At 42.1% G+C, this 21,436-nt stretch overlaps 1 protein-coding gene across 1 annotated transcript; it reads left to right on the top strand.

Annotated features, from left to right (window-relative positions):
* The first annotated feature begins 9,106 nt into the window (after nt 1–9,106).
* On the top strand, nt 9,107–20,495 carry LOC133890091 (formin-like protein 5). Its single transcript, XM_062330538.1, has 18 exons — nt 9,107–9,534; nt 10,129–10,829; nt 10,901–11,119; nt 11,225–13,881; nt 14,127–14,253; nt 14,726–14,797; nt 14,881–14,979; nt 15,060–15,101; nt 16,056–16,187; nt 16,263–16,344; nt 17,306–17,400; nt 18,266–18,337; nt 18,440–18,556; nt 19,147–19,215; nt 19,309–19,375; nt 19,529–19,671; nt 19,757–20,008; nt 20,088–20,495. The coding sequence occupies exons 1-17, from the start codon at nt 9,462–9,464 to the stop codon at nt 19,844–19,846; spliced, it is 4,857 nt and encodes a 1,618-aa protein (XP_062186522.1). The 5' UTR covers nt 9,107–9,461; the 3' UTR covers nt 19,847–20,008; nt 20,088–20,495.
* The last annotated feature ends 941 nt before the right edge of the window (nt 20,496–21,436 follow it).

Raw genomic sequence — 21,436 nt, 5'->3', positions numbered from 1 at the left:
ACGAGAATGGGGCGTGCGCGTGCCGGCCGGCTGTGGCGGTTGTGGCTGTGACAGTACGAATTCCGGGACGGACAGTCCTTGCCGGCCGCCGGTAGTGGAACAGAAAGCGATGGCGCTTTTCTTTACCTGGGGCGGGACAGCCGGACAGGAGCAGGCAGAGGGAGTCCGCCGCGGTAGATCGAGTAACCGAAAGAAACGGACGGCGCTTTCTCCGCGTACTTCCTCGTCCTGGCACCTAGACTCGGATCACATCTCCCAAAATTAACCTACTCAACCAATGCACCGCCCTGCCCTGCGTCGCAGTTCAACAAAGAAAAACACATCGGCCTACGTCCCTGCAAAGTCCGGGGCTCCGGACACTACTGGTGACCAGTGCACATTGGGAACGCATTAGGCGTTAATGCCTTGCCGGCGTGCCGTGCCGATCCCGGGCGAGAACACGCACACGCACGTTCGCGGGTTGGCCCGCCGGCATGATCCTTGGCAAGAGCCATGGTTGGCCAGTATTCCGCGTGTCGCCTAGCAGCGCTGAAAAGCGGGCGACACGGGCATGTGCGTAGCAGCCCATTGTGCCCGTCTCATCGGGATGTTCGATCGTCCGTCCTGCTAATTGCTATACTGTCCTGCCCGCGTGGTCCGTGCCCTTCCCTCACTCTGATGACCGGAACCGGCGCTCTCGGAAAAGGCTGCTGGACGCTGACACTGCCGTCTTCCATGACTGCATCCACGCAGCGGCAGCGGCCGCTGATCGGGCCGGCATCCATGCGCCTGAAGGTGACGGGCTGACGGCCTCGGGATGCGCGCGACCTAACTTTTTGCAGCCTGCTGACACTGCAGCCGATCGCTGCCGCTGCTCGCTGCTCCGGCCGTCGCGCATGCATGGCGAACGATCGGATTCGTTTAGGGCTGTCAACGACCTCGCTCCTGCCTTGTCAGGCTCAAGCTTAACAAAAGATGGGCTTTAAGCTCGGCACGAGTTTAGCCCGTCTAAGCTCGGTACCGGAACAAATTTTGAGAAAGCTTAAATAAATCTTGTCATCTTAGTTGGTTACCGTGACATGGTTACTTATGTATGTTTAGGATGATCTCTATCTTCTAATTCTTGCAACGTCTCCAGCCTTTTCTTGGAAATACATAAGAAAACTTAAGTATATAGATTTATAGGCTGGTAAATTTAAATAAAAATCGTAATACTCGTTAACTCAAATATTACCTAGCTGGAGCTCATAAGGCTTGCGAGTTTTGGATAAGCTCGAGTTTAGCTCATTTTAAAAGCGAGTTAAGCTTAAAACAAGTCAAATTTAAGTAGCTGGTGAGCTTCGAGTTTTTTTTTAAGAACTAGATTCGTTTGGCCCAATTTTGCGTCCAGTTTCTGTCTTAATGGTACTACTGTTCCTAGTCGCCACCTACCGTTAACCAAACAACGGAATTGAGCTGATCAGTCGACGATGTTAATCAGCTGAGAAAGAGAGAGAGAAGGCTTGCGCAAGTGGATAGCAGCTACTACTATCAGCAGTGACCATCAGGTGGGGGTCCAGCAACCGTCGCCATCTCCGACACCCGAGAAAAAAGGGCACGTGGGGCTCCCCTGTCATTCGCTACCGGCGTCCCTCGTAGGCAGGCTGTCGCGGTCGATTGTACTCCAAGGGACGTTTGTTTTACCGTTAGGCGCCTGATCGTTGTTTCACACAGAATGGACAAATCCATTGCGATTGTGATTTATAATCAGCTGATCATCATCCATAGTTAATATTACTCCACGTCGTACTCCTATGATGGACAACTCGAGGACTCCTGCTGTAAAAAGTCATGCGGGCCATTGAAAGCATTATAGCACGTTTGGTTTAGGTTGACATCTTATCACATTTTGTCACATTACAGATTAAATAAGTTTGATCGTCGTACATATCTGTTTGTTTTATAGCCATAGCTATGATAAACTTTTTTATTGTCTAGATTCTATATGCCATAAATAAATAAAAATGTAATAAGATTGTCTTAAACTAGCCAAAATGTAGCCTCAAATTGATCATCAAACCTTAGACGAGTTTGATATAAATATAAGGTACACATTAGCATTATTAGGCTACCAACCAAATAAGCCCTTAGCCACAGGCAATTGGTGACGAGTACTCTGCATTGATAATGTTTTTGTAACGGTGAATAAATCATTGCATGCATCAGAATGATAATGAGCCAATAATTAATCTTTAGCTCTCGTTTAGCACAGTAGCTGGCGTCTGGCATTTTGGAGGAACCTTCAGGCTTTGCCCCCAAAAACAGGTCGGTGCGGTAGTGTGGAACAGATGAGCATGTACCGAGGGGGAGCGTTGAACCAGCTGAAGTTTAAGGTTGTTCTAGGTTCACAATGATTTGTTACTCACAGTTCGTAATTAATAGGTGCCTAAAATTGAGCTCGATCTCTTGATGATGAGTTAGCGGCGAGGGTTTTGGAGGTTGCCGGTGTGCTTCCCGAGCTTAGAGCGATGCTCGGGGAAATAGGCTGTCCAAGCAAAAGAAGCAAGCACAGGGGTAGGACAGCGGGTGGTGGATGATGGTCAGTGGGAGGTGTCGACAGAGGGGAAGGCAAGGATGCGGCATGATGGAGCTAGATTAGCGCGGCGGAGGCAACGAGCACGCTACTAGAGATGATCGGAGGAGGACGGTAGGCGAGGGTGAGTAGAAAGCGATGAGAGCGGGCAACGTCAGGCGGGCGGGACGGGACGGGACAGAAGTTGAGAAAAAAAATAATTGTTAGATATAGATAGAAAGTCTGACGTTTATCGATTGAAATAGCTTCCAAAACCAGACGTACGGAGAATAGCATCACTCTTTATTCCTTTCCAAATTGTAAATTGGTGACACGATTACCTGTTTTGGACTTCCGCCCCTTTCTTCTTAATAAAGCAAGGCCAAAACCTTTGTCGGAGACCATGCATACAAATATAACGTACATAACGTACTACACTACAGACGAAGTTATGCACTTACTGCTGCTGAGCTTATAGTATTGCTACGAGTATGAATTTCTGTTAAGTAGGAGAACGGTAAAACTGAACAAACACCACATAAAAAATAAAAGGGGAAAAAAAAGAAAAAAAACCGAACAAATGAAGATGATGACTAGGGGAAAACTGTAAACCCCCCAAAGTCACTTGGATTTTGATTTTCCCCCTCAAAAATTGTTTTGTTGCAAAAAAACCCCCCAAAAATTTAACTTTGTTGAAAAAACCCCATAAAAATTCAAAACAATAAAAAAAATCATAAAAAAATTCTAAAAAAAACTAGAGACAATTCTAAGACCTTCTGTGAATTTTTTTTAAAATAATATCATTTGCATCATATTTCATGGAGAGGAAGTTTGGAAAAAAAGAAAAATGTGCAGCTCATTTATTAACTCATGTTATTTTAACTTTGTCATGTCTACCATTATTTTTTCTACACAAATAATTGTTTAAGTAAACTAATAAAAGTGGTTTCACTAATTTTGGGGTGTTATGGATTAGTTATGAATTAATCTATCTGCAACACATTTACTCAATCCTGCACGTGACAATAACTATTTCAAGATTTTATGTATTTTTACAAGATAGAGGATCATGTAAGAAGACTAAAAAATTTTGTTTCATGATTTTTGGATTAGTAAATAATTAACTATGCATTTAACTCGAATTAATAAATGAGTTGCACGTTTTTCTTTTTTTTTCAAACTTACTCTCCACGAAATATGATGCAAAGGATATTATTTTTGAAAACAAATTTCACAAAAGGTCTTATAATTGTCTCTAGTTTTTTTTAGAATTTTTTGTGATTTTTTTTAAAAAAATTGAATTTTTGAAGTGTTTTTGCAATAAAATCAAATTTTTGATGAGTTTTTTGCAACAAAATAACTTTTAAGGAGAAAGTTAAAATCTAAGTGATTTTTGGGGAGTTTTTTATTTATCCCGATGACTAGGGGCACTGGATGCATTGCGGCATGACGTGCGCGTGTTGCTTTTATTACTGACGAGTGATGGACGACACGGGGGTCGGTGGTGGGTCGCGCCATGGTACCACCATGACGGGTTGCGCGGTTCCATTGCCACACGGCCAAACCTGCGCGCGACGTGGAGACCTTGGTTCGTCCATGCAAAATCTCTTTGGAACGTCCCTAGCTTTATGCTCCCTCTGCTTTGCGATGTAACGTTCCTAGGCTTAACCATGCACCGGCAATCAAAATGGCAACTCGTGGCAGCAAATTTTATTCTCCCGATCGAACCAGCGGCTAAATATACGACTAAATCACGTTAAAATAGCGGTGCGGATAAATTAAAATACGTTTCCTCTTATCTTCCAATTGAGATCCGTTCTCGTTTTGGTACTAGCCAGCAGTGACGGAGCTAGAAAGAAATGTCAGAGAAGGCCAAAAACAATATCTATTTTTCTCTCATTGAAAAGAATTTTAATTTGGGGAAAGATAGTTAGCACATCGGCACTTACTAGCTGTTACTTGCTATTTATTTTCATGTGTAGACAATATGGGTCAATTTAGAAGGAAGCTCATCGGTAGCAAGGAATGTTACTAATAGTGGGAATATAATCCTCAGTACCGTGATATTAGACTTTTTGAATCGTTAGATTTAGAATAGACGTACTAGATTACCTGCTATAATACCTCTATAAACAGTAGAATCACTGTAATATGTTGCTACAATAAATAATATCAGGTACTATTTAACTAGCCTTATATTACTGTACATTCTATTGACTTTGTGAAAAAACGTAAGAGGATACACGTCCCTATTTGTGTATGGACTAAATTGGCTAGTGGATACTAGATACTAATAAGAAAAAGCTCGAAGGGGTCAAGACCTGTCACTGCAGATTCAGGGTTGGTTCCGCTAATTCCTTAAGGACATGATCTTCTAAGCTGCGTGAGGTGTGAATGAAAGGATATATTTGATAGAGTTTTTTTTTTTTTGCGAACAGTGATTTTATAAGGGAAATGATTGTATAGCTGGAAGTGGTTCTTTGAATAAACTATACGGAGGAAGTAATTTTGTGCGGGAAGTGAGAGCTTGTTTGGTAGAGCTCTGATTCTACGGTGAGAGTGATTCTATGGTGGAAGTAGAGTGTGAGTGATCTGTGGTGAAAGTGATTCTGTTTGTAAAATCGTTTGGTATGTTAGCAGTGGAAGTGATTCCTGAGAGAATATTGTGTTGAAATCGAGGAGAATCAGTCGGGAATTAGGTAAAAGCTAGTTTTTTCAGCTCTCACATCGCTATACAAAACGGGAAGTGATTCCTGCGCGGAATCACTCCCCAACCCAACCAGCCCGTTTGGCAGCGTTGGGAGCGATTCCAGCGCGGAATAAGCTCTCAAAGCTTTACCAAACGAGGCCTAAATCAGTGAAAACTGTTTTTTTAGCTCTCTAACTTCTAGTTCATTTCAGAGAATCACTCATACGAATTCCACTCAGAGAGCTAAAAACTGAAAGCTATTGTTTAGCTGAGCTCCCTCTGATTCTAGCTGAAAAGCTGCTCTGAGAGCTTTGCCAAACAGACCATAAATGTGTTACTATATTTATTCTCTTTTAGATATCGTTTTAGCCTTCAGCGCATAAAATAAAGTTATAATAAATTCTTTCATGCATGATATATTTACCTCTCTTGATTTCTCTAATATTCAATTAATGATACATAAGTTATCAATCCACCACACTTATTAAATTGAAACTCCACTTTTCAATAGCCTTTGATATGAGCACCCAATAAAACATCACTTAAAAATCTAAAATAATATCTATTTAGAAATAGAATTAATTTTTTAAAATGATATCTATTTTAGAACGAACGTAGTTTTTTCTTTATGAAATAGAGAGGCATAAAAAAAAAAGACCCGTTATGCACAGCTCCGCGCTTCCAGAAACGAAGGAAAAAAAATCCGGAAAACTATCTGCCGAGACGTGACCGTCCCGGACGCGGCCAAAGACGTTTGCCCTGGCGGCTCGGCTGCCGTGTCCCCCCCATCGCTCCCGTCCAAGCTAGCCGTCGTTGCCTGCCTCCCTCCCATCCAAAGACGTTCGCAGCGAGGTAAATGAATGAATCAGCCCGCGCGCTTTTCCGCTTTGGCCTCCCGTTCCGTGGCCGCTTGTCCCACGTCCCATCATCCGGCGTACAGTGCAGCGGTCCCTTTCCAGTTTCCCGTTCCCTAGCACCGTGGTGACCCCCCTCCCGGCCCTGTCCATATCACCTGCGACTGCGAGGGCCTCCGGTAGCAGCCAGCGGCCGAATCAGGATTTAAAGAATAGGTATTCAAAGTTATTAAAAAATATATTTAACTCTAATGTAACACTAATCGATACATTGCACTGTAACGCGAAAGAAAAAATTCCGTAAACCATAGCTTTTAGCGAGAAGCTATTTTAATTAAATTTAGTATATGTATGTGTTTAGCGGAGCTTGCAGAGTAGCTTTTCGGTTGAAATCAAGGGTCTGTCAAACAGCAGTTTTTAGCTTTTAATTTTTTAAGTGGAATTCGTGAAAGTAATTCTCTAAAATGAACTAAAAGCTGAGGAGTTGAAAAAAACAGTTTCACCTGATTCACTTTCTGCGTAGAATTATTTTCTCCGTATATTTTATTTTAAAAAATCATTTTCAGCCACAGAACTAGTTACTCTAAAGAATCACTCTTCGCAAAAAATTTAGATCAGAAAAAATACTACTAATCAGACCCTAATACATTATGCAGTGCATGCACAGTAGCGTGAAAGAAAATTTTCGTACCCATTGATCGCCCAATACTAAATGAAAGACGGTGTCAGATTTCTGGTGCTCAACGGTGTGGCAACCGGTGCGTCTGTGCATAACCACTGAGGTGGCCGCCGTTGCCTCCCCGCTAGGAAAGCTGATGTGTGAGCTTCCTGCTGAGTGGACGAATAATTTGGCAACAGTATCACAAAACTATAGATTTAATGATAATTTTATCATAAAATTACAGATCTTTGACAATATATAATTTCTTTAAATTATTGTAAATCATAAAATTACATATTTAAACAATAATTTCACAAAACTATAAATTTAGCGTCTATTTTATCTTAAAATTATATATTTTATCGCAGACCTGTTACATTGACGAATGAGCCTTACTTGCAGTCACATGAACTCTGAATTGTTTGTTTCATGAGCTGACAGCTACTGTGAGACTGCAAACGAGTCCCGATCTTCATGGTAACAGGGCTGAGAACAATTCATCTAGAATCTATAGTTTTACGATAATATCAGCGTTAAATATGTAGTTTTATGAAATTATTGCTTATATTTATAGTTTGCGATAATTTTATTAAAGTATCTGTAATTTTATGATAAAATTAGTACCGAATCTGTAGTTTTGTGAAACTATTGTTTAAATTTATAGTTTTACGAAGAATATGTAGTTTTGCAAAATTTACTGTATAGAATACATATTATATATATATAAATTATCAAAAATAGTGGATATTCAGTTGAATCATGGTAACGCCGCCCTTGATCGTAGGGCTGGGGTAGCCGTGCATCTCTGATTAGTGGGTGATCCAATCGTTGATTTGGAAAGGATGTGTGCCGTGTGCGTGCGGACGGGGCTGGTCCAGTCTCGGGTAGGAATATAGGATAGGCTTTTGCTGTTCAATTATTACTACCTCTGTTCGTTTTTATTTATATACTTATTGACTTTTCATGGTTTTAAGGTATTTTTTGATAATATTTTTTATAACATTATATCAATATATACTAATAAAATTATACTTTTAAAGACAAATCTAGTTATATAATTTTTGTACAATCAATCTTGAGAGTTTCAAATATATTAGTGGTCAAACCTTTAAAATGGTTGACTACATGGATTTTAAAAGGATAAATAAAAAATCGATGTAATATTATTTTTATGCATTTATTCTGAGGTGTGCTTAATGCAGATGGAAGCAACAGAAACAATGCGGTTGCACATCTAAAAGAAGGGCATGGGGTTGCAGATGCATTACTGAAGATTTATTTAGGAACATGGCTATTGTATTAAAATCTGGTCCACGGTGGTCATATTTTTTTAATTGCGCAGAATGCTTTGCGAAATAACACAATGTTTGTTCATTTGGTGTAAATGCACTCCACTGTTCCGCATCGCTCTGATTAGCATGTTAAGCCTGTAACTATAATTTTAAATATTTCGGTTGAGGAAAGTTTCAAAATAACCCACTAGACGAACTCACGCACGATCTCTTCTCCATCCCAGTTGAGGATACACAGGTGGTACTCCTGTCTATTATCAATGCATAATTAAGAACTACACTAATCACCGCATCAATGCATAATTTAGAGACAGCTCTTCACCAGACTTTCCCCTCTCTGAAAATGTAACCGTTGACAGGCTGACAAAAAATTATCTGGGCTCATGACAGCCGTGGACAGACATGCACTGGGCTTAAATTCCATCGCAGTACAAACGGCAAAACAAATTGACCACCAGCACGTGACCCTCCAAAAACAATAAGCTAGCAAGAACTGAGCTAGCAAAACAAATTGACCGTCAGCACGTGCCCCTCAAAAAACAGTAAGCTAGCAAGAATATACTAGACAAGGGTGTTCAACTTTCTACTGGAATTAAATTTTAGTTAAAAAATATAATACATATATATGAATGTGTTTATTAGTAAAGTGCGTGTCTGCGTTAAGTGATAGTATTAATCTCTAAGGCCATCCCTAAAGTGTGCGTGTGGATGCATTGGACTTTAATAAAAAATAATGAACTAGGTGAATTAAATAAATATAATCAAAACTTACTCGTTTCCCGCGAATTTAGGTGAGTCGTGGTAAAGAATCTCAACCGTCAGATGAGACCGTCGCCCGAAAGCGAAAACCCGGAGATGCCCGTATCCGTCACTGACCAACGGGCCCCACGTGAAACGGGTCCCAGAGAACAGTGAAAAAACGCGAGCCGACCAGCGTTGCCGAGCACACGGCCTTCTCCGCTGTAACGGCTCCCCGGAAACATTCACCGTAGCAGCCAAAACAAAATTAACCGAGTAATAAAGTAGAAAAAGCGAAAAAGAAATCCAAGCCGTAGCAGTAAAAACTCGGGGAGGAAAAGGAGAAAAAAAAGAACGGAAGAGTTAAAGCTAAGCGAGGAGAGGAGGTAGCAGTAAGTAAGAAGAGGCGTCCCAATCCCACGGTGCCTCGGCCTCGACCGCCTCCCACCGCCGCCGCGCCTCGCTGCTGCTGCCGCGCGCCGCGCCGGAGACCTAGGCGGAGCGTGGATCCCGAGATCCCCGGCGGCGCCGCGCGTCCCGAGCTCGGCGGTGGCGGCGGGCGCGCCCCCCTCATGCCTTTGGCGCCCCGGTCGGAGCCGATCGGTGGCTGCCTGAGGCGTCAGAGCAGCTCGCCGGGCGCCGGATAGGCGGAGGAGTCGTGCGGCGGCGGCGGAGGAGGAGGGGGAGGGGGAGAAGGATGGCGCTCTTCCGCAAGTTCTTCCTCAAGAAGACCCCGGATCGGCTGCTCGAGATCTCCGAGCGCGTCTACGGTATAATGCTCTCGTCTTTCGGTTGAGCTGGACCGCGGGGTTGTGGGATTTGCGGGGGAGTTTCATGTCCTGAGGGGGGATTTTTGGCTTTGGCGTCGTTTGGGGTTGGGATTTCGGTGAAGTGTTGCTTTATGGGAGTTGAGTTGAATTGAGCTGCAAATGAGCGCGTTTTGAAGCACAAGTGTTGACAATATGTAGCTAGATTTAGTAAATTCAGAATGAGATTTCGGAGCATGCGTGTGGTGTGGGTGTGGGTTTGAGGCGCGGAAGCAGTCTTATATTTAGCTGCATTTGGCTTAAAACGCTTTATTTGTTTCCTTCTTTGAATTTGGTGGTGTTTCTGGGGGTTTGCTCTTTAGGAAGTTTTGGGGTTAACTGCATTTGTCTTAAATAGGCATGCTCATCTCCACCTGCACTATGCCCACATATTCTATTGTTGCATCTAGGGTTATAATTATGCACTTATCCATGCAATGGTGGAAATTACGATGCTGTTAGCCTATTGTGCTAGATACATTTCGATTTTGTTAATACCAGGTGAATAATGCAAATATATTTATCTGATTGTGCTAATTTCTATGGTTGTGTTTTCAGTGTTTGACTGCTGCTTTTCGATGGATTCCATGGGTGAGGATGAGTACCGGGATTACTTGAGTGGCATTGTTGCGCAGTTGCAGGAATTTTTCCCTGATGCGTCATTCATGGTATCTAATTTCTGGTCTGGGGACAAGAGGAGCCGGATTTCAGATATATTATCTGAGTATGACATGACGGTAATGGACTACCCGCAACAATACGAAGGATGTCCGTTGCTTCAACTTGAGATGATCCACCATTTCTTCAAATCATGTGAAAATTGGCTATCAGTGGAAGGACAGCAGAACATGCTTTTAATGCATTGTGAGAGAGGGGGGTGGCCAGTGCTTGCGTTTATGTTGGCCGGACTGCTTTTGTATCGAAAAACATACACGGGTGAGCAGAAGACACTAGATATGGTTTACAAGCAGGCTCGCAGGGATTTTATACAACAATTCTTTCCTTTGAATCCTCAGCCTTCACATTTGAGATATTTGCACTATATAACAAGACAAGGAATTGGTTCAGAATGGCCTCCTATTAGCCAGCCGCTCATCTTGGATTCAATAGTTCTCCATGGTGTGCCGAGGTTTGACGCTGAAGGGGGTTGTAGGCCATATCTGCGTGTACATGGGCAAGACTCAAGTCCTGGTAGCAAGAATGCAAAGGTCCTTTTTGAGACGCCAAAGACAAAGAAGCATCTTCAGCGTTATGGACAGGTGACTATTTCCTAAATTGCTAAAATATTTATCAAATCCAAAATCTACTCTGATATATGGTTGCATTATAGGCAGAGGTCCCGATAAAAATCAGTGCTTTCTGCCGTGTTCAAGGAGATGTGGTACTTGAATGCATTCACATTGGTGATAACCTAGAGCATAAGGAAACATTGTTCCGAGTCATGTTCAACACTGCATTCATTCATTCGAACATCCTTGGACTGAATCGTGATGATATTGATGTTGCTTGGAATGTGAATAATCAGTTCCCAAGGGACTTCCGAGCTGAGGTACTAAAGTCACCTGTCCCTAATCCCTATGCGTCTTTTACTTTCTTTTTCTATCTATATCCTATGCACAGGTAGATCTAAAATAAATCCCCATATTTGAACCAGGTACTCTTTTTGGATCCTGATTCATTCAAGCCTGCTGCTGTCACCGAGGAGGTGGCTGATGATGGGGATGAGACTGATGTTGCTTCGGTAGACAATGGAGAGGAATTTTTTGAAGCAGTGGAGGACTGGCATGATCCTAGAAGAGATCCAGAAACTCAGTCAATTGACGGTGGAGTATCATTAGGTGGCATTGCAGAATTGGATGGTGGGTTGGCAAATGAAGAAAGGAGCTGCCTTGAGAAGCACCAGACTGACGAGAATGTGAAGATTGTTATCTCCCAGAATTCAGGTAGCATGAATGAAAAACGGCCAAGTGCACCTACCTCAAATTTTGAGAATCCAGAAGGTTTGCAGCAGGCACGTGAGGTTCTTGAAAAGTCTAAATTAAGCAACACAAGTGGCCAAGAGAACAGTGACGTGCAGGACATACAGGTGGTTGCTACATCTGTGGATTCAGTGGGACACAAGTTTGGATCTATCTGCCAGGTGGACACAAAAGGTGTAATTGCACAAACCTTAGTCACAACAATCGATCCAAGTTGCAGTGATGAAATTCAGTGCCAGGCCGATGAACCAACAAAATTCTCGAAATACCCTGATTTGGACTACACTGCTTTTGGTGCTCCTAGTAGTTTGTCATGTACAGATGGGGATACCCACTTGAGAACTACGACAAATGAAGGGCTGCAGAATGGTGACGTCAAGATTATTACTGAGAACACAATAAACGTGGACAATGAGATAGTGATCTATGAAGAGAAAACTATAGTTGACAATGGTAACCTGATACATGAAGTAAAAAATGTTGTCAACGAAAAGAGCGTTATGTCTAAGATAAACATAACAACTATTGAGAGTATGGATTCACAAGATACCAACAATTGCAAGATTAAAACTGCCAAACCTTCTGATACAGCTGATGGCAAATTGGATCTGGGTAAATTAGAGTCTGGCCTTGAAGGTACCATACCTACAAAGAAAACCAGTCTGCATGACAGAATTGTTGTGTTAACAGCCACTGAAGTAGCAACTGAAATAAAAACCAAGCGAGAGGGGCCTGGTGGCAAGCAAGATTTTGGTATAGCTCTTCCTCAAAGTGGAACAGTAGCCAGGGCTATGAGTCCTAGGATTGGAAGCGATGACCGAAGGCAAATCCCTGATAAAGCTGTGTCATCAGTGTTGAAGAAGCTTGGGCATAACGAACAACTGGAAGAACAACCAAAGGCTGTGAGACCAGAAACAATACGTAGATGGATCTCACCAAAGAAGGAATCTGATGCTACCTCTGTGCATAGGCCGTCTCATCCTCCATCCAGATATGACAGTTCACCAGCTGCATTGGCTATTCTATCCATGTCTACAGATGGCAAAGTCAATGTTGTAAATGATGCACCTCTAGCATCACTGAGAGAACCATATAGCAATCACTTAATACAAGAAGCAACATCTGCACTGTTTGCTCCACCGCCTCCACGACAACCCTTGTTACCAGGTGCACAAACTGCATCAAGAAGCCAAGTTACAGCTCCTCCACCGCCTCGGCCTCCTCCACCACCTCCACCCAATTCTTCTTCAAGTTCAATGCCTATGCACAGGGGGCTAGCTTCAACAGGTTTGTCAAACATACCTCAACCTGCCTTTCCACCTATGTCTTCTAGAGCACATAAACAGACATTTGCCCCTCCCCCTCCACCTCCTCCCCCACCCCCACTCCCGAGGTCAGGTGTAGGTGGAAATGCTCCACCTCCACCACCTTCTCCACGGTTAAATGGTAGTGGTGTTACTCTATTTCCACCTCCACCTCCACCACCGCCACCAAGGTTAAACAACAATGCAGTCGCTCCGCCGACGCCACCGCCACCACCACCAAAATTGAGCTCAAGTGTTCCACCCCCACCTCCTCCACCCCCATCAACACGTTCAAGTGCTCCTGCGCCACCACCACTGCCACCACCATCGTTGCGTTCTAATGCTCCACCACCACCTCCCCCTCTGCCACCTCCAGCATGTTCTAGTGCTCCTCCACCACCACCTCCTCCTCCTATGACACATTCAGCAGCACCCCCTCCCCCTCCCCCTCCCCCTCCCCCTGGCCGAGGAGCACCCCCACCTCCTCCCCCTGGTGCACGCGCAGGCCCTCCACCCCCTCCAGATGCTCGTCGAGGCCCTCCACCTCCTCCACCCCCTCCAGGTGCTTGTCCAGGCCCTCCACCCCCTCCAGGTGCTTGTCCAGGCCCTCCACCCCCTCCAGGTGCACGTACCGGTGCTCCGCCTCCACCTCCACCAGTTCCAGGGCCAGGAGCGCAACCTCCTCCAGGTCCACGAGCAGGAGCTCCACCTCCCCCACCCCCGCCTGGTGGTGGTGGGAAAGCACCTTCTGCACCTGGAGGGCGGTTTGGTGCCCCTCCTGCACCTCCTCCTCCAGGTGGACGTGTACCAGGTGCACCAGCTCCACCTAGAGCACCAGGTGTGCCACCACTACCAGGAAGTAACCCCTCCTTAGGTAGAGGACGTGGGGCTCTACGCCCTATGGGATCAGCTTATGGGGCTGCTGCCTCACGCAAATCAACCTTGAAGCCATTGCATTGGGTCAAAGTGACAAGGGCTCTGCAAGGTAGTCTGTGGGAAGAATTGCAGCGTAATGATGACTCACAGAGGTAACCCCCTCCCCCCCCCCTGCGGGTATATGCATGATATGTTCAATGATTTAGTTGTTGTGGGCTTGAATCCAGGTTTTTAGATTAGATTTGTTTTGAGGTAATGATATTGGCATAAAATTTGGACAAAGCGTATTCATGATTTTGGCATCAACTACATGATGAATTGATGAAAGAGCAACTAACTTACTCTGAGGGTCTTTTATTTATTTTTTACCTTAACACTGTGAACTTATTTTCTGCAGTGTTTCGGAGTTTGATTTATCAGAACTGGAGAGCCTTTTTCCAGCAGCTGTTCCAAAGTCTGATGACAGCTTAAAATCTGATTCACGTAGAAAATCGCTTGGATCAAAACCAGAAAAAGTTCACCTAGTAAGTACTTGCTAACAGTATTTATCTTCTTCAATTTGTATCAGTGACTGAGGTCACACTTTGAATATTTAAAGTAGGTAGTAAAATGCATTCCATTATTTCCTGAGTCACCTTTTGCCATTTAAGAAACATGTGAATGGTCTCGTAGCATAAAATTCAATTGCTTGTCCTAAATACTCTGCTGTGGTTTAGAACTTGGACTTGAGTTCAATATTTGATTATTATTTAGACCTGTTGACAAAGTTGAGATGCACCAATTTCTAATATTGAATTAGATGCCTTATAATTTTAACCCTGTAAATTAATAGGACATCTCTAATGTAAAGTTTTTGGTGACCCCACTTCTTCAGTTAATTTCCTATAATTTTAGCTCTTTATATTAATTAAATGTTCTGGTGCAAACTTTCAAGAAAGTAATAGTTTCACCATATTTCTTTTATATCTTTTCTATTCTGACACTTTATGTGAATAGATTGAGTTGAGGAGGGCAAACAACACAGAGATCATGCTGACAAAAGTGAAGATGCCACTCTCAGATTTGGTGGTAAGGATAAGGACAGTACAAAAAAGATGGTACCTTGCTATTATATGATTTTTGACACGGCGTTAATGACTGATTTTCTCCAGAGTGCGGCTCTGGCGCTGGATCAATCTACCTTGGATGTTGATCAAGTAGAGAATCTCATAAAGTTCTGTCCAACTAAAGAAGAAATGGAACTTCTCAAGGTGCACATTAATACAACGTTGCTTTCCTGCCTTGGGGATCTCATTTTTAAACAGTATTGCCTTTTACCCTTTTTTGTCAGAATTACACAGGAAACAAGGAAAATCTTGGGAAGTGTGAACAGGTAATGACTATATATTATTAACTACCTATGTTTATCTTTATATTCTTTTTCTGGTACTAGAATACTGGGAGTATATCTAGTAACAGCTACCCTGAAATAGGGGAGATATAAATATCAGCTGCCAGAATGCTAGATAGGATCTGAGTGGTTTAGATCAAGATGGGTTGCGTTACCACTAGATTGTCGAAGGATATGAGTGCAAAGTGGGATAACTTAGGGAGTTTTTTAAAAATTGTCTGCTGCTTTTAGTGATTGATCTAAGCGAATGGCCGAGATTTTGAGTTCCTATTATCCCGTTTCAAGGCTAGTTCTTATCTGATAGATATATGTTCCCATAGCAACTACTAGTATTGAATTGTTTGTCAGAGTTTTTTTTTCTTTCTAAATATCTATTGCTACAGGCTAGATGAATCGAGGCATCATCATCGCATTTGAATTTCAATTGCCTGTTATATTGTTTGCTTACACACTATAGTACTATATTTTATATTAGGAAATTGGTGATGTGGATAATTTTACATCAAGACATAGCAACATGAATCAATATTCAAATGGCCATGAAACGACCTAGCCGTTCGTTTGTTTGATCATCTTTATATCTGCTCATCAAAATTGCCAGGTTCTAAATGCGTGTGAGCCTGTTAGACCTGAGTATTATAGCCAATTTTACATAGTTTGCACAGTTGTACAAAGCATATTTAAATAGTGCAACTGTGGCCCTTAGTTGAGTGCTAGGGTGGTGACCACTTTAGTTAGGGCATTATGTCAACTAGAAAAGGTCGTCGATATACTCCTTAAAAGTCATCTAGAATCGTGTTAATCTAATGCCCTAACTGAAGGGATTTGCATGTAGGATTAAGGTTTAGCACTGGTTGTGCCCGAGTTATACATAACAATTAGGTATGGCTGCATGATTATATATGTTTACAATAGTCTCTTGTTCTCCTTATGCAGTTCTTCTTAGAATTGATGAAAGTGCCACGAATGGAGTCAAAACTGCGAGTGTTCTCCTTCAAGATCCAGTTTGTTTCACAAGTCGCAGATCTTAGAAAAAGCTTGAATACCATAGACTCTTCTTGTAACGAGGTATGTTGAGAATCAGGCATAGTGAATTGCAATTCTTTTGCATTTCATTGATTAAGTCAAATTCTACCTTATCAGATCCGAACTTCACTCAAGTTGAAAGAAATAATGAAGAAAATCCTTCTCCTTGGGAATACATTGAACCAGGGTACTGCTAGAGGTAATAATAACTTTGCTTCCTTTGTTTGTCTTCCAATTTCACCTGACAGTATCAATGAGCTTAAGATTCTAATACGCCTTTCTTTATGTAATTTGTATTGTCTTAAAAGAAAAGCTAGCTTGTTTTACAGTAAGGTAACAAGACAGGCAATTTTGTGTAGGACCTATGAGACGAATAGTGTTCTTTCATGGTGTCAACTTGTTTCTGTCATGCATGAAAGTTCTTTTGTAAAAGAAAATGCTACAATACATTTTGTTGAAGTAAATTTGATTACAGTACAGAGTACTACTCTGACTTCACATGAGAAATATATGGCAAATTAAAGTAGGCAGGCCTGCTCTGTGGTTAGAACTTAGAAGACCATAGCGCTATTTTTCATGAAGTGACAATGTCATGGCGTAATGGCATATTATACACATGAACACACACACATCCTACAATGCATGTGTGCAGATCCTTCTATCTGCTGCAGTAGAGCGTTATGCTTCATGGATCCTGATTATATGTTCTCTAGTGTATTAGTCTAATATACAGGTTTCCCTGCTGCTTGTTAAGTTGGTATCATATGCAAAGAATACTTGGTATTGTTTGGTATACTGGCATGTTCTTCTACCAGTACTGGTTCCCGCTCTTGTATGTCAGTGCAGTCAGATTTTTATAATCTGATTGCATTTTATTACTGGGCAACATTTCAATGCATGTTTAATGGGATTTGCTCGCCTTCCATGAGTCTTAAAAAATTGAGGCCGCCGTGTGAGTAAGCATGGAACTAAAGCACATTTGGTTGAAATACCGAGTACAACATGGACTATATAAGTTTCATGTGAAATGCAGTTGAAACTTATTATGCTTAGTCCATTGAAATACTGGGATCTTGCTGGCCACAGCATCCTTTCAATTTTCTATGGTTACATAGTATTAATGTTCTTGGGTTAGTTCACATCTGTATTTTTGCTTACAGGTGCCGCTGTTGGCTTCCGGTTGGACAGTCTTCTGAAACTTACAGATACCCGGGCAACAAATAATAAGATGACACTAATGCACTACCTCTGCAAGGTATGGCTTCCACCTTCTTTACAAATTTGAGTTCTCAATATGTATGTACAAGGTACCCTTTCGCTGACAGTTCTTCGATTTTCAATTAGTAGTCTAATTGTAAATCAAACCCATGTTCTGCATCAAACTGTTTTTAAAATGGGACTACAAAGATTGAAATTCGATTGGATGGTGCCATGTGAGATTTGAACATTATGCTATGGCAGCCAAATGTAAAGTTGCAATATCTACCCATGTATCCAAAATTAACATATGGCAGGTGATTGGGCCAGCAACCAACATGTGTCCTGAGTAGTTCTGTGGGATCCTTGCTGCATAGTGGGTATAGCTTAATGAGATTGCTGGGTCGGCAGAATCCGATATAAGCAAAACTGCTCTTCTTGCTAATCTTAAACAAAGCCTTTTGTTTGTTAGGATCATGAGACTTTGGAGTTAGCTTACTCTATGCCTGTGCAGTCTTACTCACTTTTGGAATCCAGGAGTGGTGACGTGCAAAACAGATAGTGACATGTGGGATTAGAATCAGGAGTGGAACTGCAACATGGCGATGAGCGTTGCTCTCTAATCCAGTATTGCAGTGCACAGAAAATGCTTAACTATTTCTGGTTCATGAGTTCATCCAATAGCTAAACGGCGTTGGAATCATACAACTTTTTCACTAGTACAGTCTGAGTTAAATTATTAATCATCCTTAGCTTTATCTAGATCTTGTTCTTTTCACTTTCTGGGCAGAGACCATCCAATTTCATTCTTGCCTACAATTTGAATATTTGTCTATTTGTGGTCCTGTGTCTAATTTACTGTAATAATGAGGTAAATGAGTTTCACATATATATATATGCTAACAACAAATTCTTAATATCAGGTACTTGCCGCAAAATCTCCACAGCTTTTAAACTTCTATGTGGATCTTGTTAGTTTAGATGCTGCATCAAAGGTTTGGGTTTCCTCTTGATATAATCGATTGTGTGGAATATGTATTATTCTGTAAAAGGTGTTTTCAAATATGTGATTTCTTCCAACTGTTAATTTTCAACAGATACAACTAAAAATATTGGCAGAGGAAATGCAAGCTGTTAGTAAAGGATTGGAAAAGGTTCAGCTGGAGTATGATGCTTCAGAAAGGGATGGTCCAGTATCAGAAATTTTTCGTGAGGTCAAGGCACTGTAATCTTGATTTTGATTTATTGCGGAAGCATTCATATGGAATTTAGGTAGCAAGTCTCAGTGGAAAATACATCGAAGCATTCAGGCAAATCAAAAGCCTTCTGTTGTAGAAATTCATGTCCCTTTTTGACCTATTTGCTTGATGCCTGCAAAGATGGACCAGATAGCCTTTCATTTATTTTAGCAGGACAAGCCGGCAAGTCCAAAACACGATAAACATGATACAATACAGGCTCATCAATTGGTGACTGTCTCGTAAATATTTCTTGTATTCTAGATAAAATTATCCAGCTGTGCATGTACACCTCTTATATTAATTTTTAATAGTCGCAGAGTGACTAATGATAGCACATGTACCTGTATCGGCTAATATTGGAGTGAGCCTATGTGCAGATCGTATATCTTTTTGTACTTGCTCCAGTAGAAATAAATAAATTTGGTGCAGTTTAATCCATCTTATATGCTGAAGCAAACATAAAAAAATGACATGATGTTCGTAGTGTTCATGTAAAACAGCAGAATAATTGAGCATGTTAGTATCTTGATTGCTTCTAAACTAGCATTGTCTGCATCATGTAGAAACTGAAGGAGTTCACTGACAATGCTGGAGCTGATGTGCAGTCATTGTCTTCATTGTTTTCTGAAGTGGTACGCTTTCGGTTTTTTCTCTTCCATAATGCTGCATATGTTATGTGCCCCTCATTTCTTGCAGCTTTGAATTCTGTGGCATTTTATTTGCAGGGAAAAAAGGCAGACACACTGATTAAATATTTTGGTGAGGATCCTGTTCGTTGCCCCTTTGAACAAGGTAAGGAGATCAGTTTTATCTGGACTGCTCAGTTTAACTTTGATACAAACTATTCCATGAAAGATGTAGCTTGTTGAAGCATATCTGATCCCGTTTTTGAGGATTGTCTATAATGGTACCTCGTCTTACTCTGTGGTGACTATCATATTGCAGTTATCTCTACCCTCCTAACATTCATAACAACATTCCGAAAGGCGCATGAGGAGAACCTCAAGCAAGCCGAGCTTGAGAAGAAAAAAGCTGAAAAAGAGGCAGTAGCAGAGAAATCTAAAAGCTCACAGTTAACTAGCAAAAATGTATTATTCCTCATTTTATATATTTTTTAGCTTTTCTCAACTTCATAAGTTCATTATATTTATGGTTTTTAAAATCTTCTTATAGGACTCTAAACCATCAAATCCAAGCCGGCAAGCAAAACAAACCTTAGAGAGGACAAGGTCTACAAGCAGACGAGGAAGAGACGTTGGATGATCCTGGATGGCCAACTCTTCTGCTGTGCTTCTGATCTGCTTTCGGGGCAAATAGATGCCCGGCTCAATGCATTGTCAGGCAAGGAAAGTTTTGTGAATGGATGCTAGCATCAATAGGTGCAGCGTGATTGCATCGTAGCAACTGTACAGGACGTCCTCTGCGGTATTGTGTGCTGACATCTTTCTGCTCCTCAACAATACATCGACGAATGCTTGTCTGACTTATTAATTTTTTGTTACAGGTCTCACTGGCGAAGGCCAACTATTTTTTTATACGTCGGCCAGCAGGGTCCAGTGCCAACATCTGACTGCTGTAAAGAGCTAATAGTGAAGCTAACTTAATTCTTTCTTTTGTTATTTTATGTTACCTGTCCATTCTTTCTAACACCGGTGACCAAGGATAGCCATGGCTTCAAAAAAAAGTGCAGCCTGGCACGAAGGTGGAAAATTGTACAAATAGGCATTAGGGAAAAAGGGTATGAAGATAATCTAGGAGCAAAGAGTGTGTGTCAGAGAGAAATATGAGATGGAAACTCGCGCTTAGTGCAGTCCTAATTGTTGTAGTGAATATACCATCTCTTTCCATGGTGCAGTGGATGTGTTATCTTCCCTATGATTCGTTGTCTGATGACCGTGTGAGCTTCACTGTCGCTTGTTGTGTGCTGCTTTTGGTTCCCTGCTTTCTGTGTGTACCTGAGAGGTGCCTTTATGCTTCATCCTTCAAGAGTTGCAAACATTTTGAACGGTACTTTTTTTAGTGGCATTTTGAACGGTGCTAAAAGCATAATACAGTTTCCCCTTGGCTTTTACATGATCGAAAACCGGATGAAGTGCGAGAAAAGTGGAATGAAACATAGGATGGGGACATGGCTGCGAGATGTATGTACTCAGTACTACTTTTGACTTGCTGAATGTATTCTTCTTTTTCTTTTTTTCTTTCTCGCGAGGAATGACCCGAAACCCTTTGAGGTTGATGCCTACTTCTACTAGTACTGGATTTATTTTAGCAACAGCATCATGCGCTGCACATATGCAACTATTCTGAATATTGTTAATTTTAGCTACAGATTTTCAGGACCTACACTATACACTTTTGCTAAATGGCCATCGACCGTTGAGTTATTTTATTTTTATATTTCCAAAATAAAAATTGCAAAAATATACGTCCGTTTGAAAAAATTGTAGAACTATACTACTGTCGTCCGTTGGAATTTGATTTTCGAAATAAAAAAAAATCTCAGACGAATAACATCATGGCAACCACCAAGTGGGCCTACCCACCCTCGGCCTGCAGTCCGACCGCAAGATTTTTTGCCGGCCCTGACGTGCTGTGTGGGCTCTGTGAGTTTGTGAGTTGGCCCACAAAGCAAAGACCGCGAAGCAGATAATAAGGCAGGCGCCGCTCTCGTTGCTGTGGACGATGAGCTCGTGCAGCTTGTCATCCCGACCCCCTGCCACTGGAGCAGGAGCCATTGATCAGGATCGTCACGTCGCCTCGCAGCGGCGGCGAGGTCAGCGAGGGAGGCACATGAGGAGACGAGGGGTAGGGAAGCGGCAGCTAATACGCCCGTGAAGCGGGGGATGCCGCCGT

Source organism: Phragmites australis, chromosome 14 (genome assembly GCF_958298935.1).
Source record: "Phragmites australis chromosome 14, lpPhrAust1.1, whole genome shotgun sequence".
Lineage (NCBI taxonomy): Eukaryota > Viridiplantae > Streptophyta > Magnoliopsida > Poales > Poaceae > Phragmites > Phragmites australis.
Note: the sequence above shows the minus strand (reverse complement) of the source record. Positions and strands in the feature narration are given on the sequence as shown.

Coding starts and splice junctions, on each gene's coding strand:
- LOC133890091 (XM_062330538.1), top strand. CDS start 9,462: ATGGCGCTCTTCCGCAAGTTCTTCCTCAAGAAGACCCCGGATCGGCTG. Junction 14,798..14,880: donor TGCCACTCTCAGATTTGGTG/GTAAGGATAAGG, acceptor GATTTTCTCCAG/AGTGCGGCTCTGGCGCTGGA. Junction 18,338..18,439: donor GTTTAGATGCTGCATCAAAG/GTTTGGGTTTCC, acceptor AATTTTCAACAG/ATACAACTAAAAATATTGGC.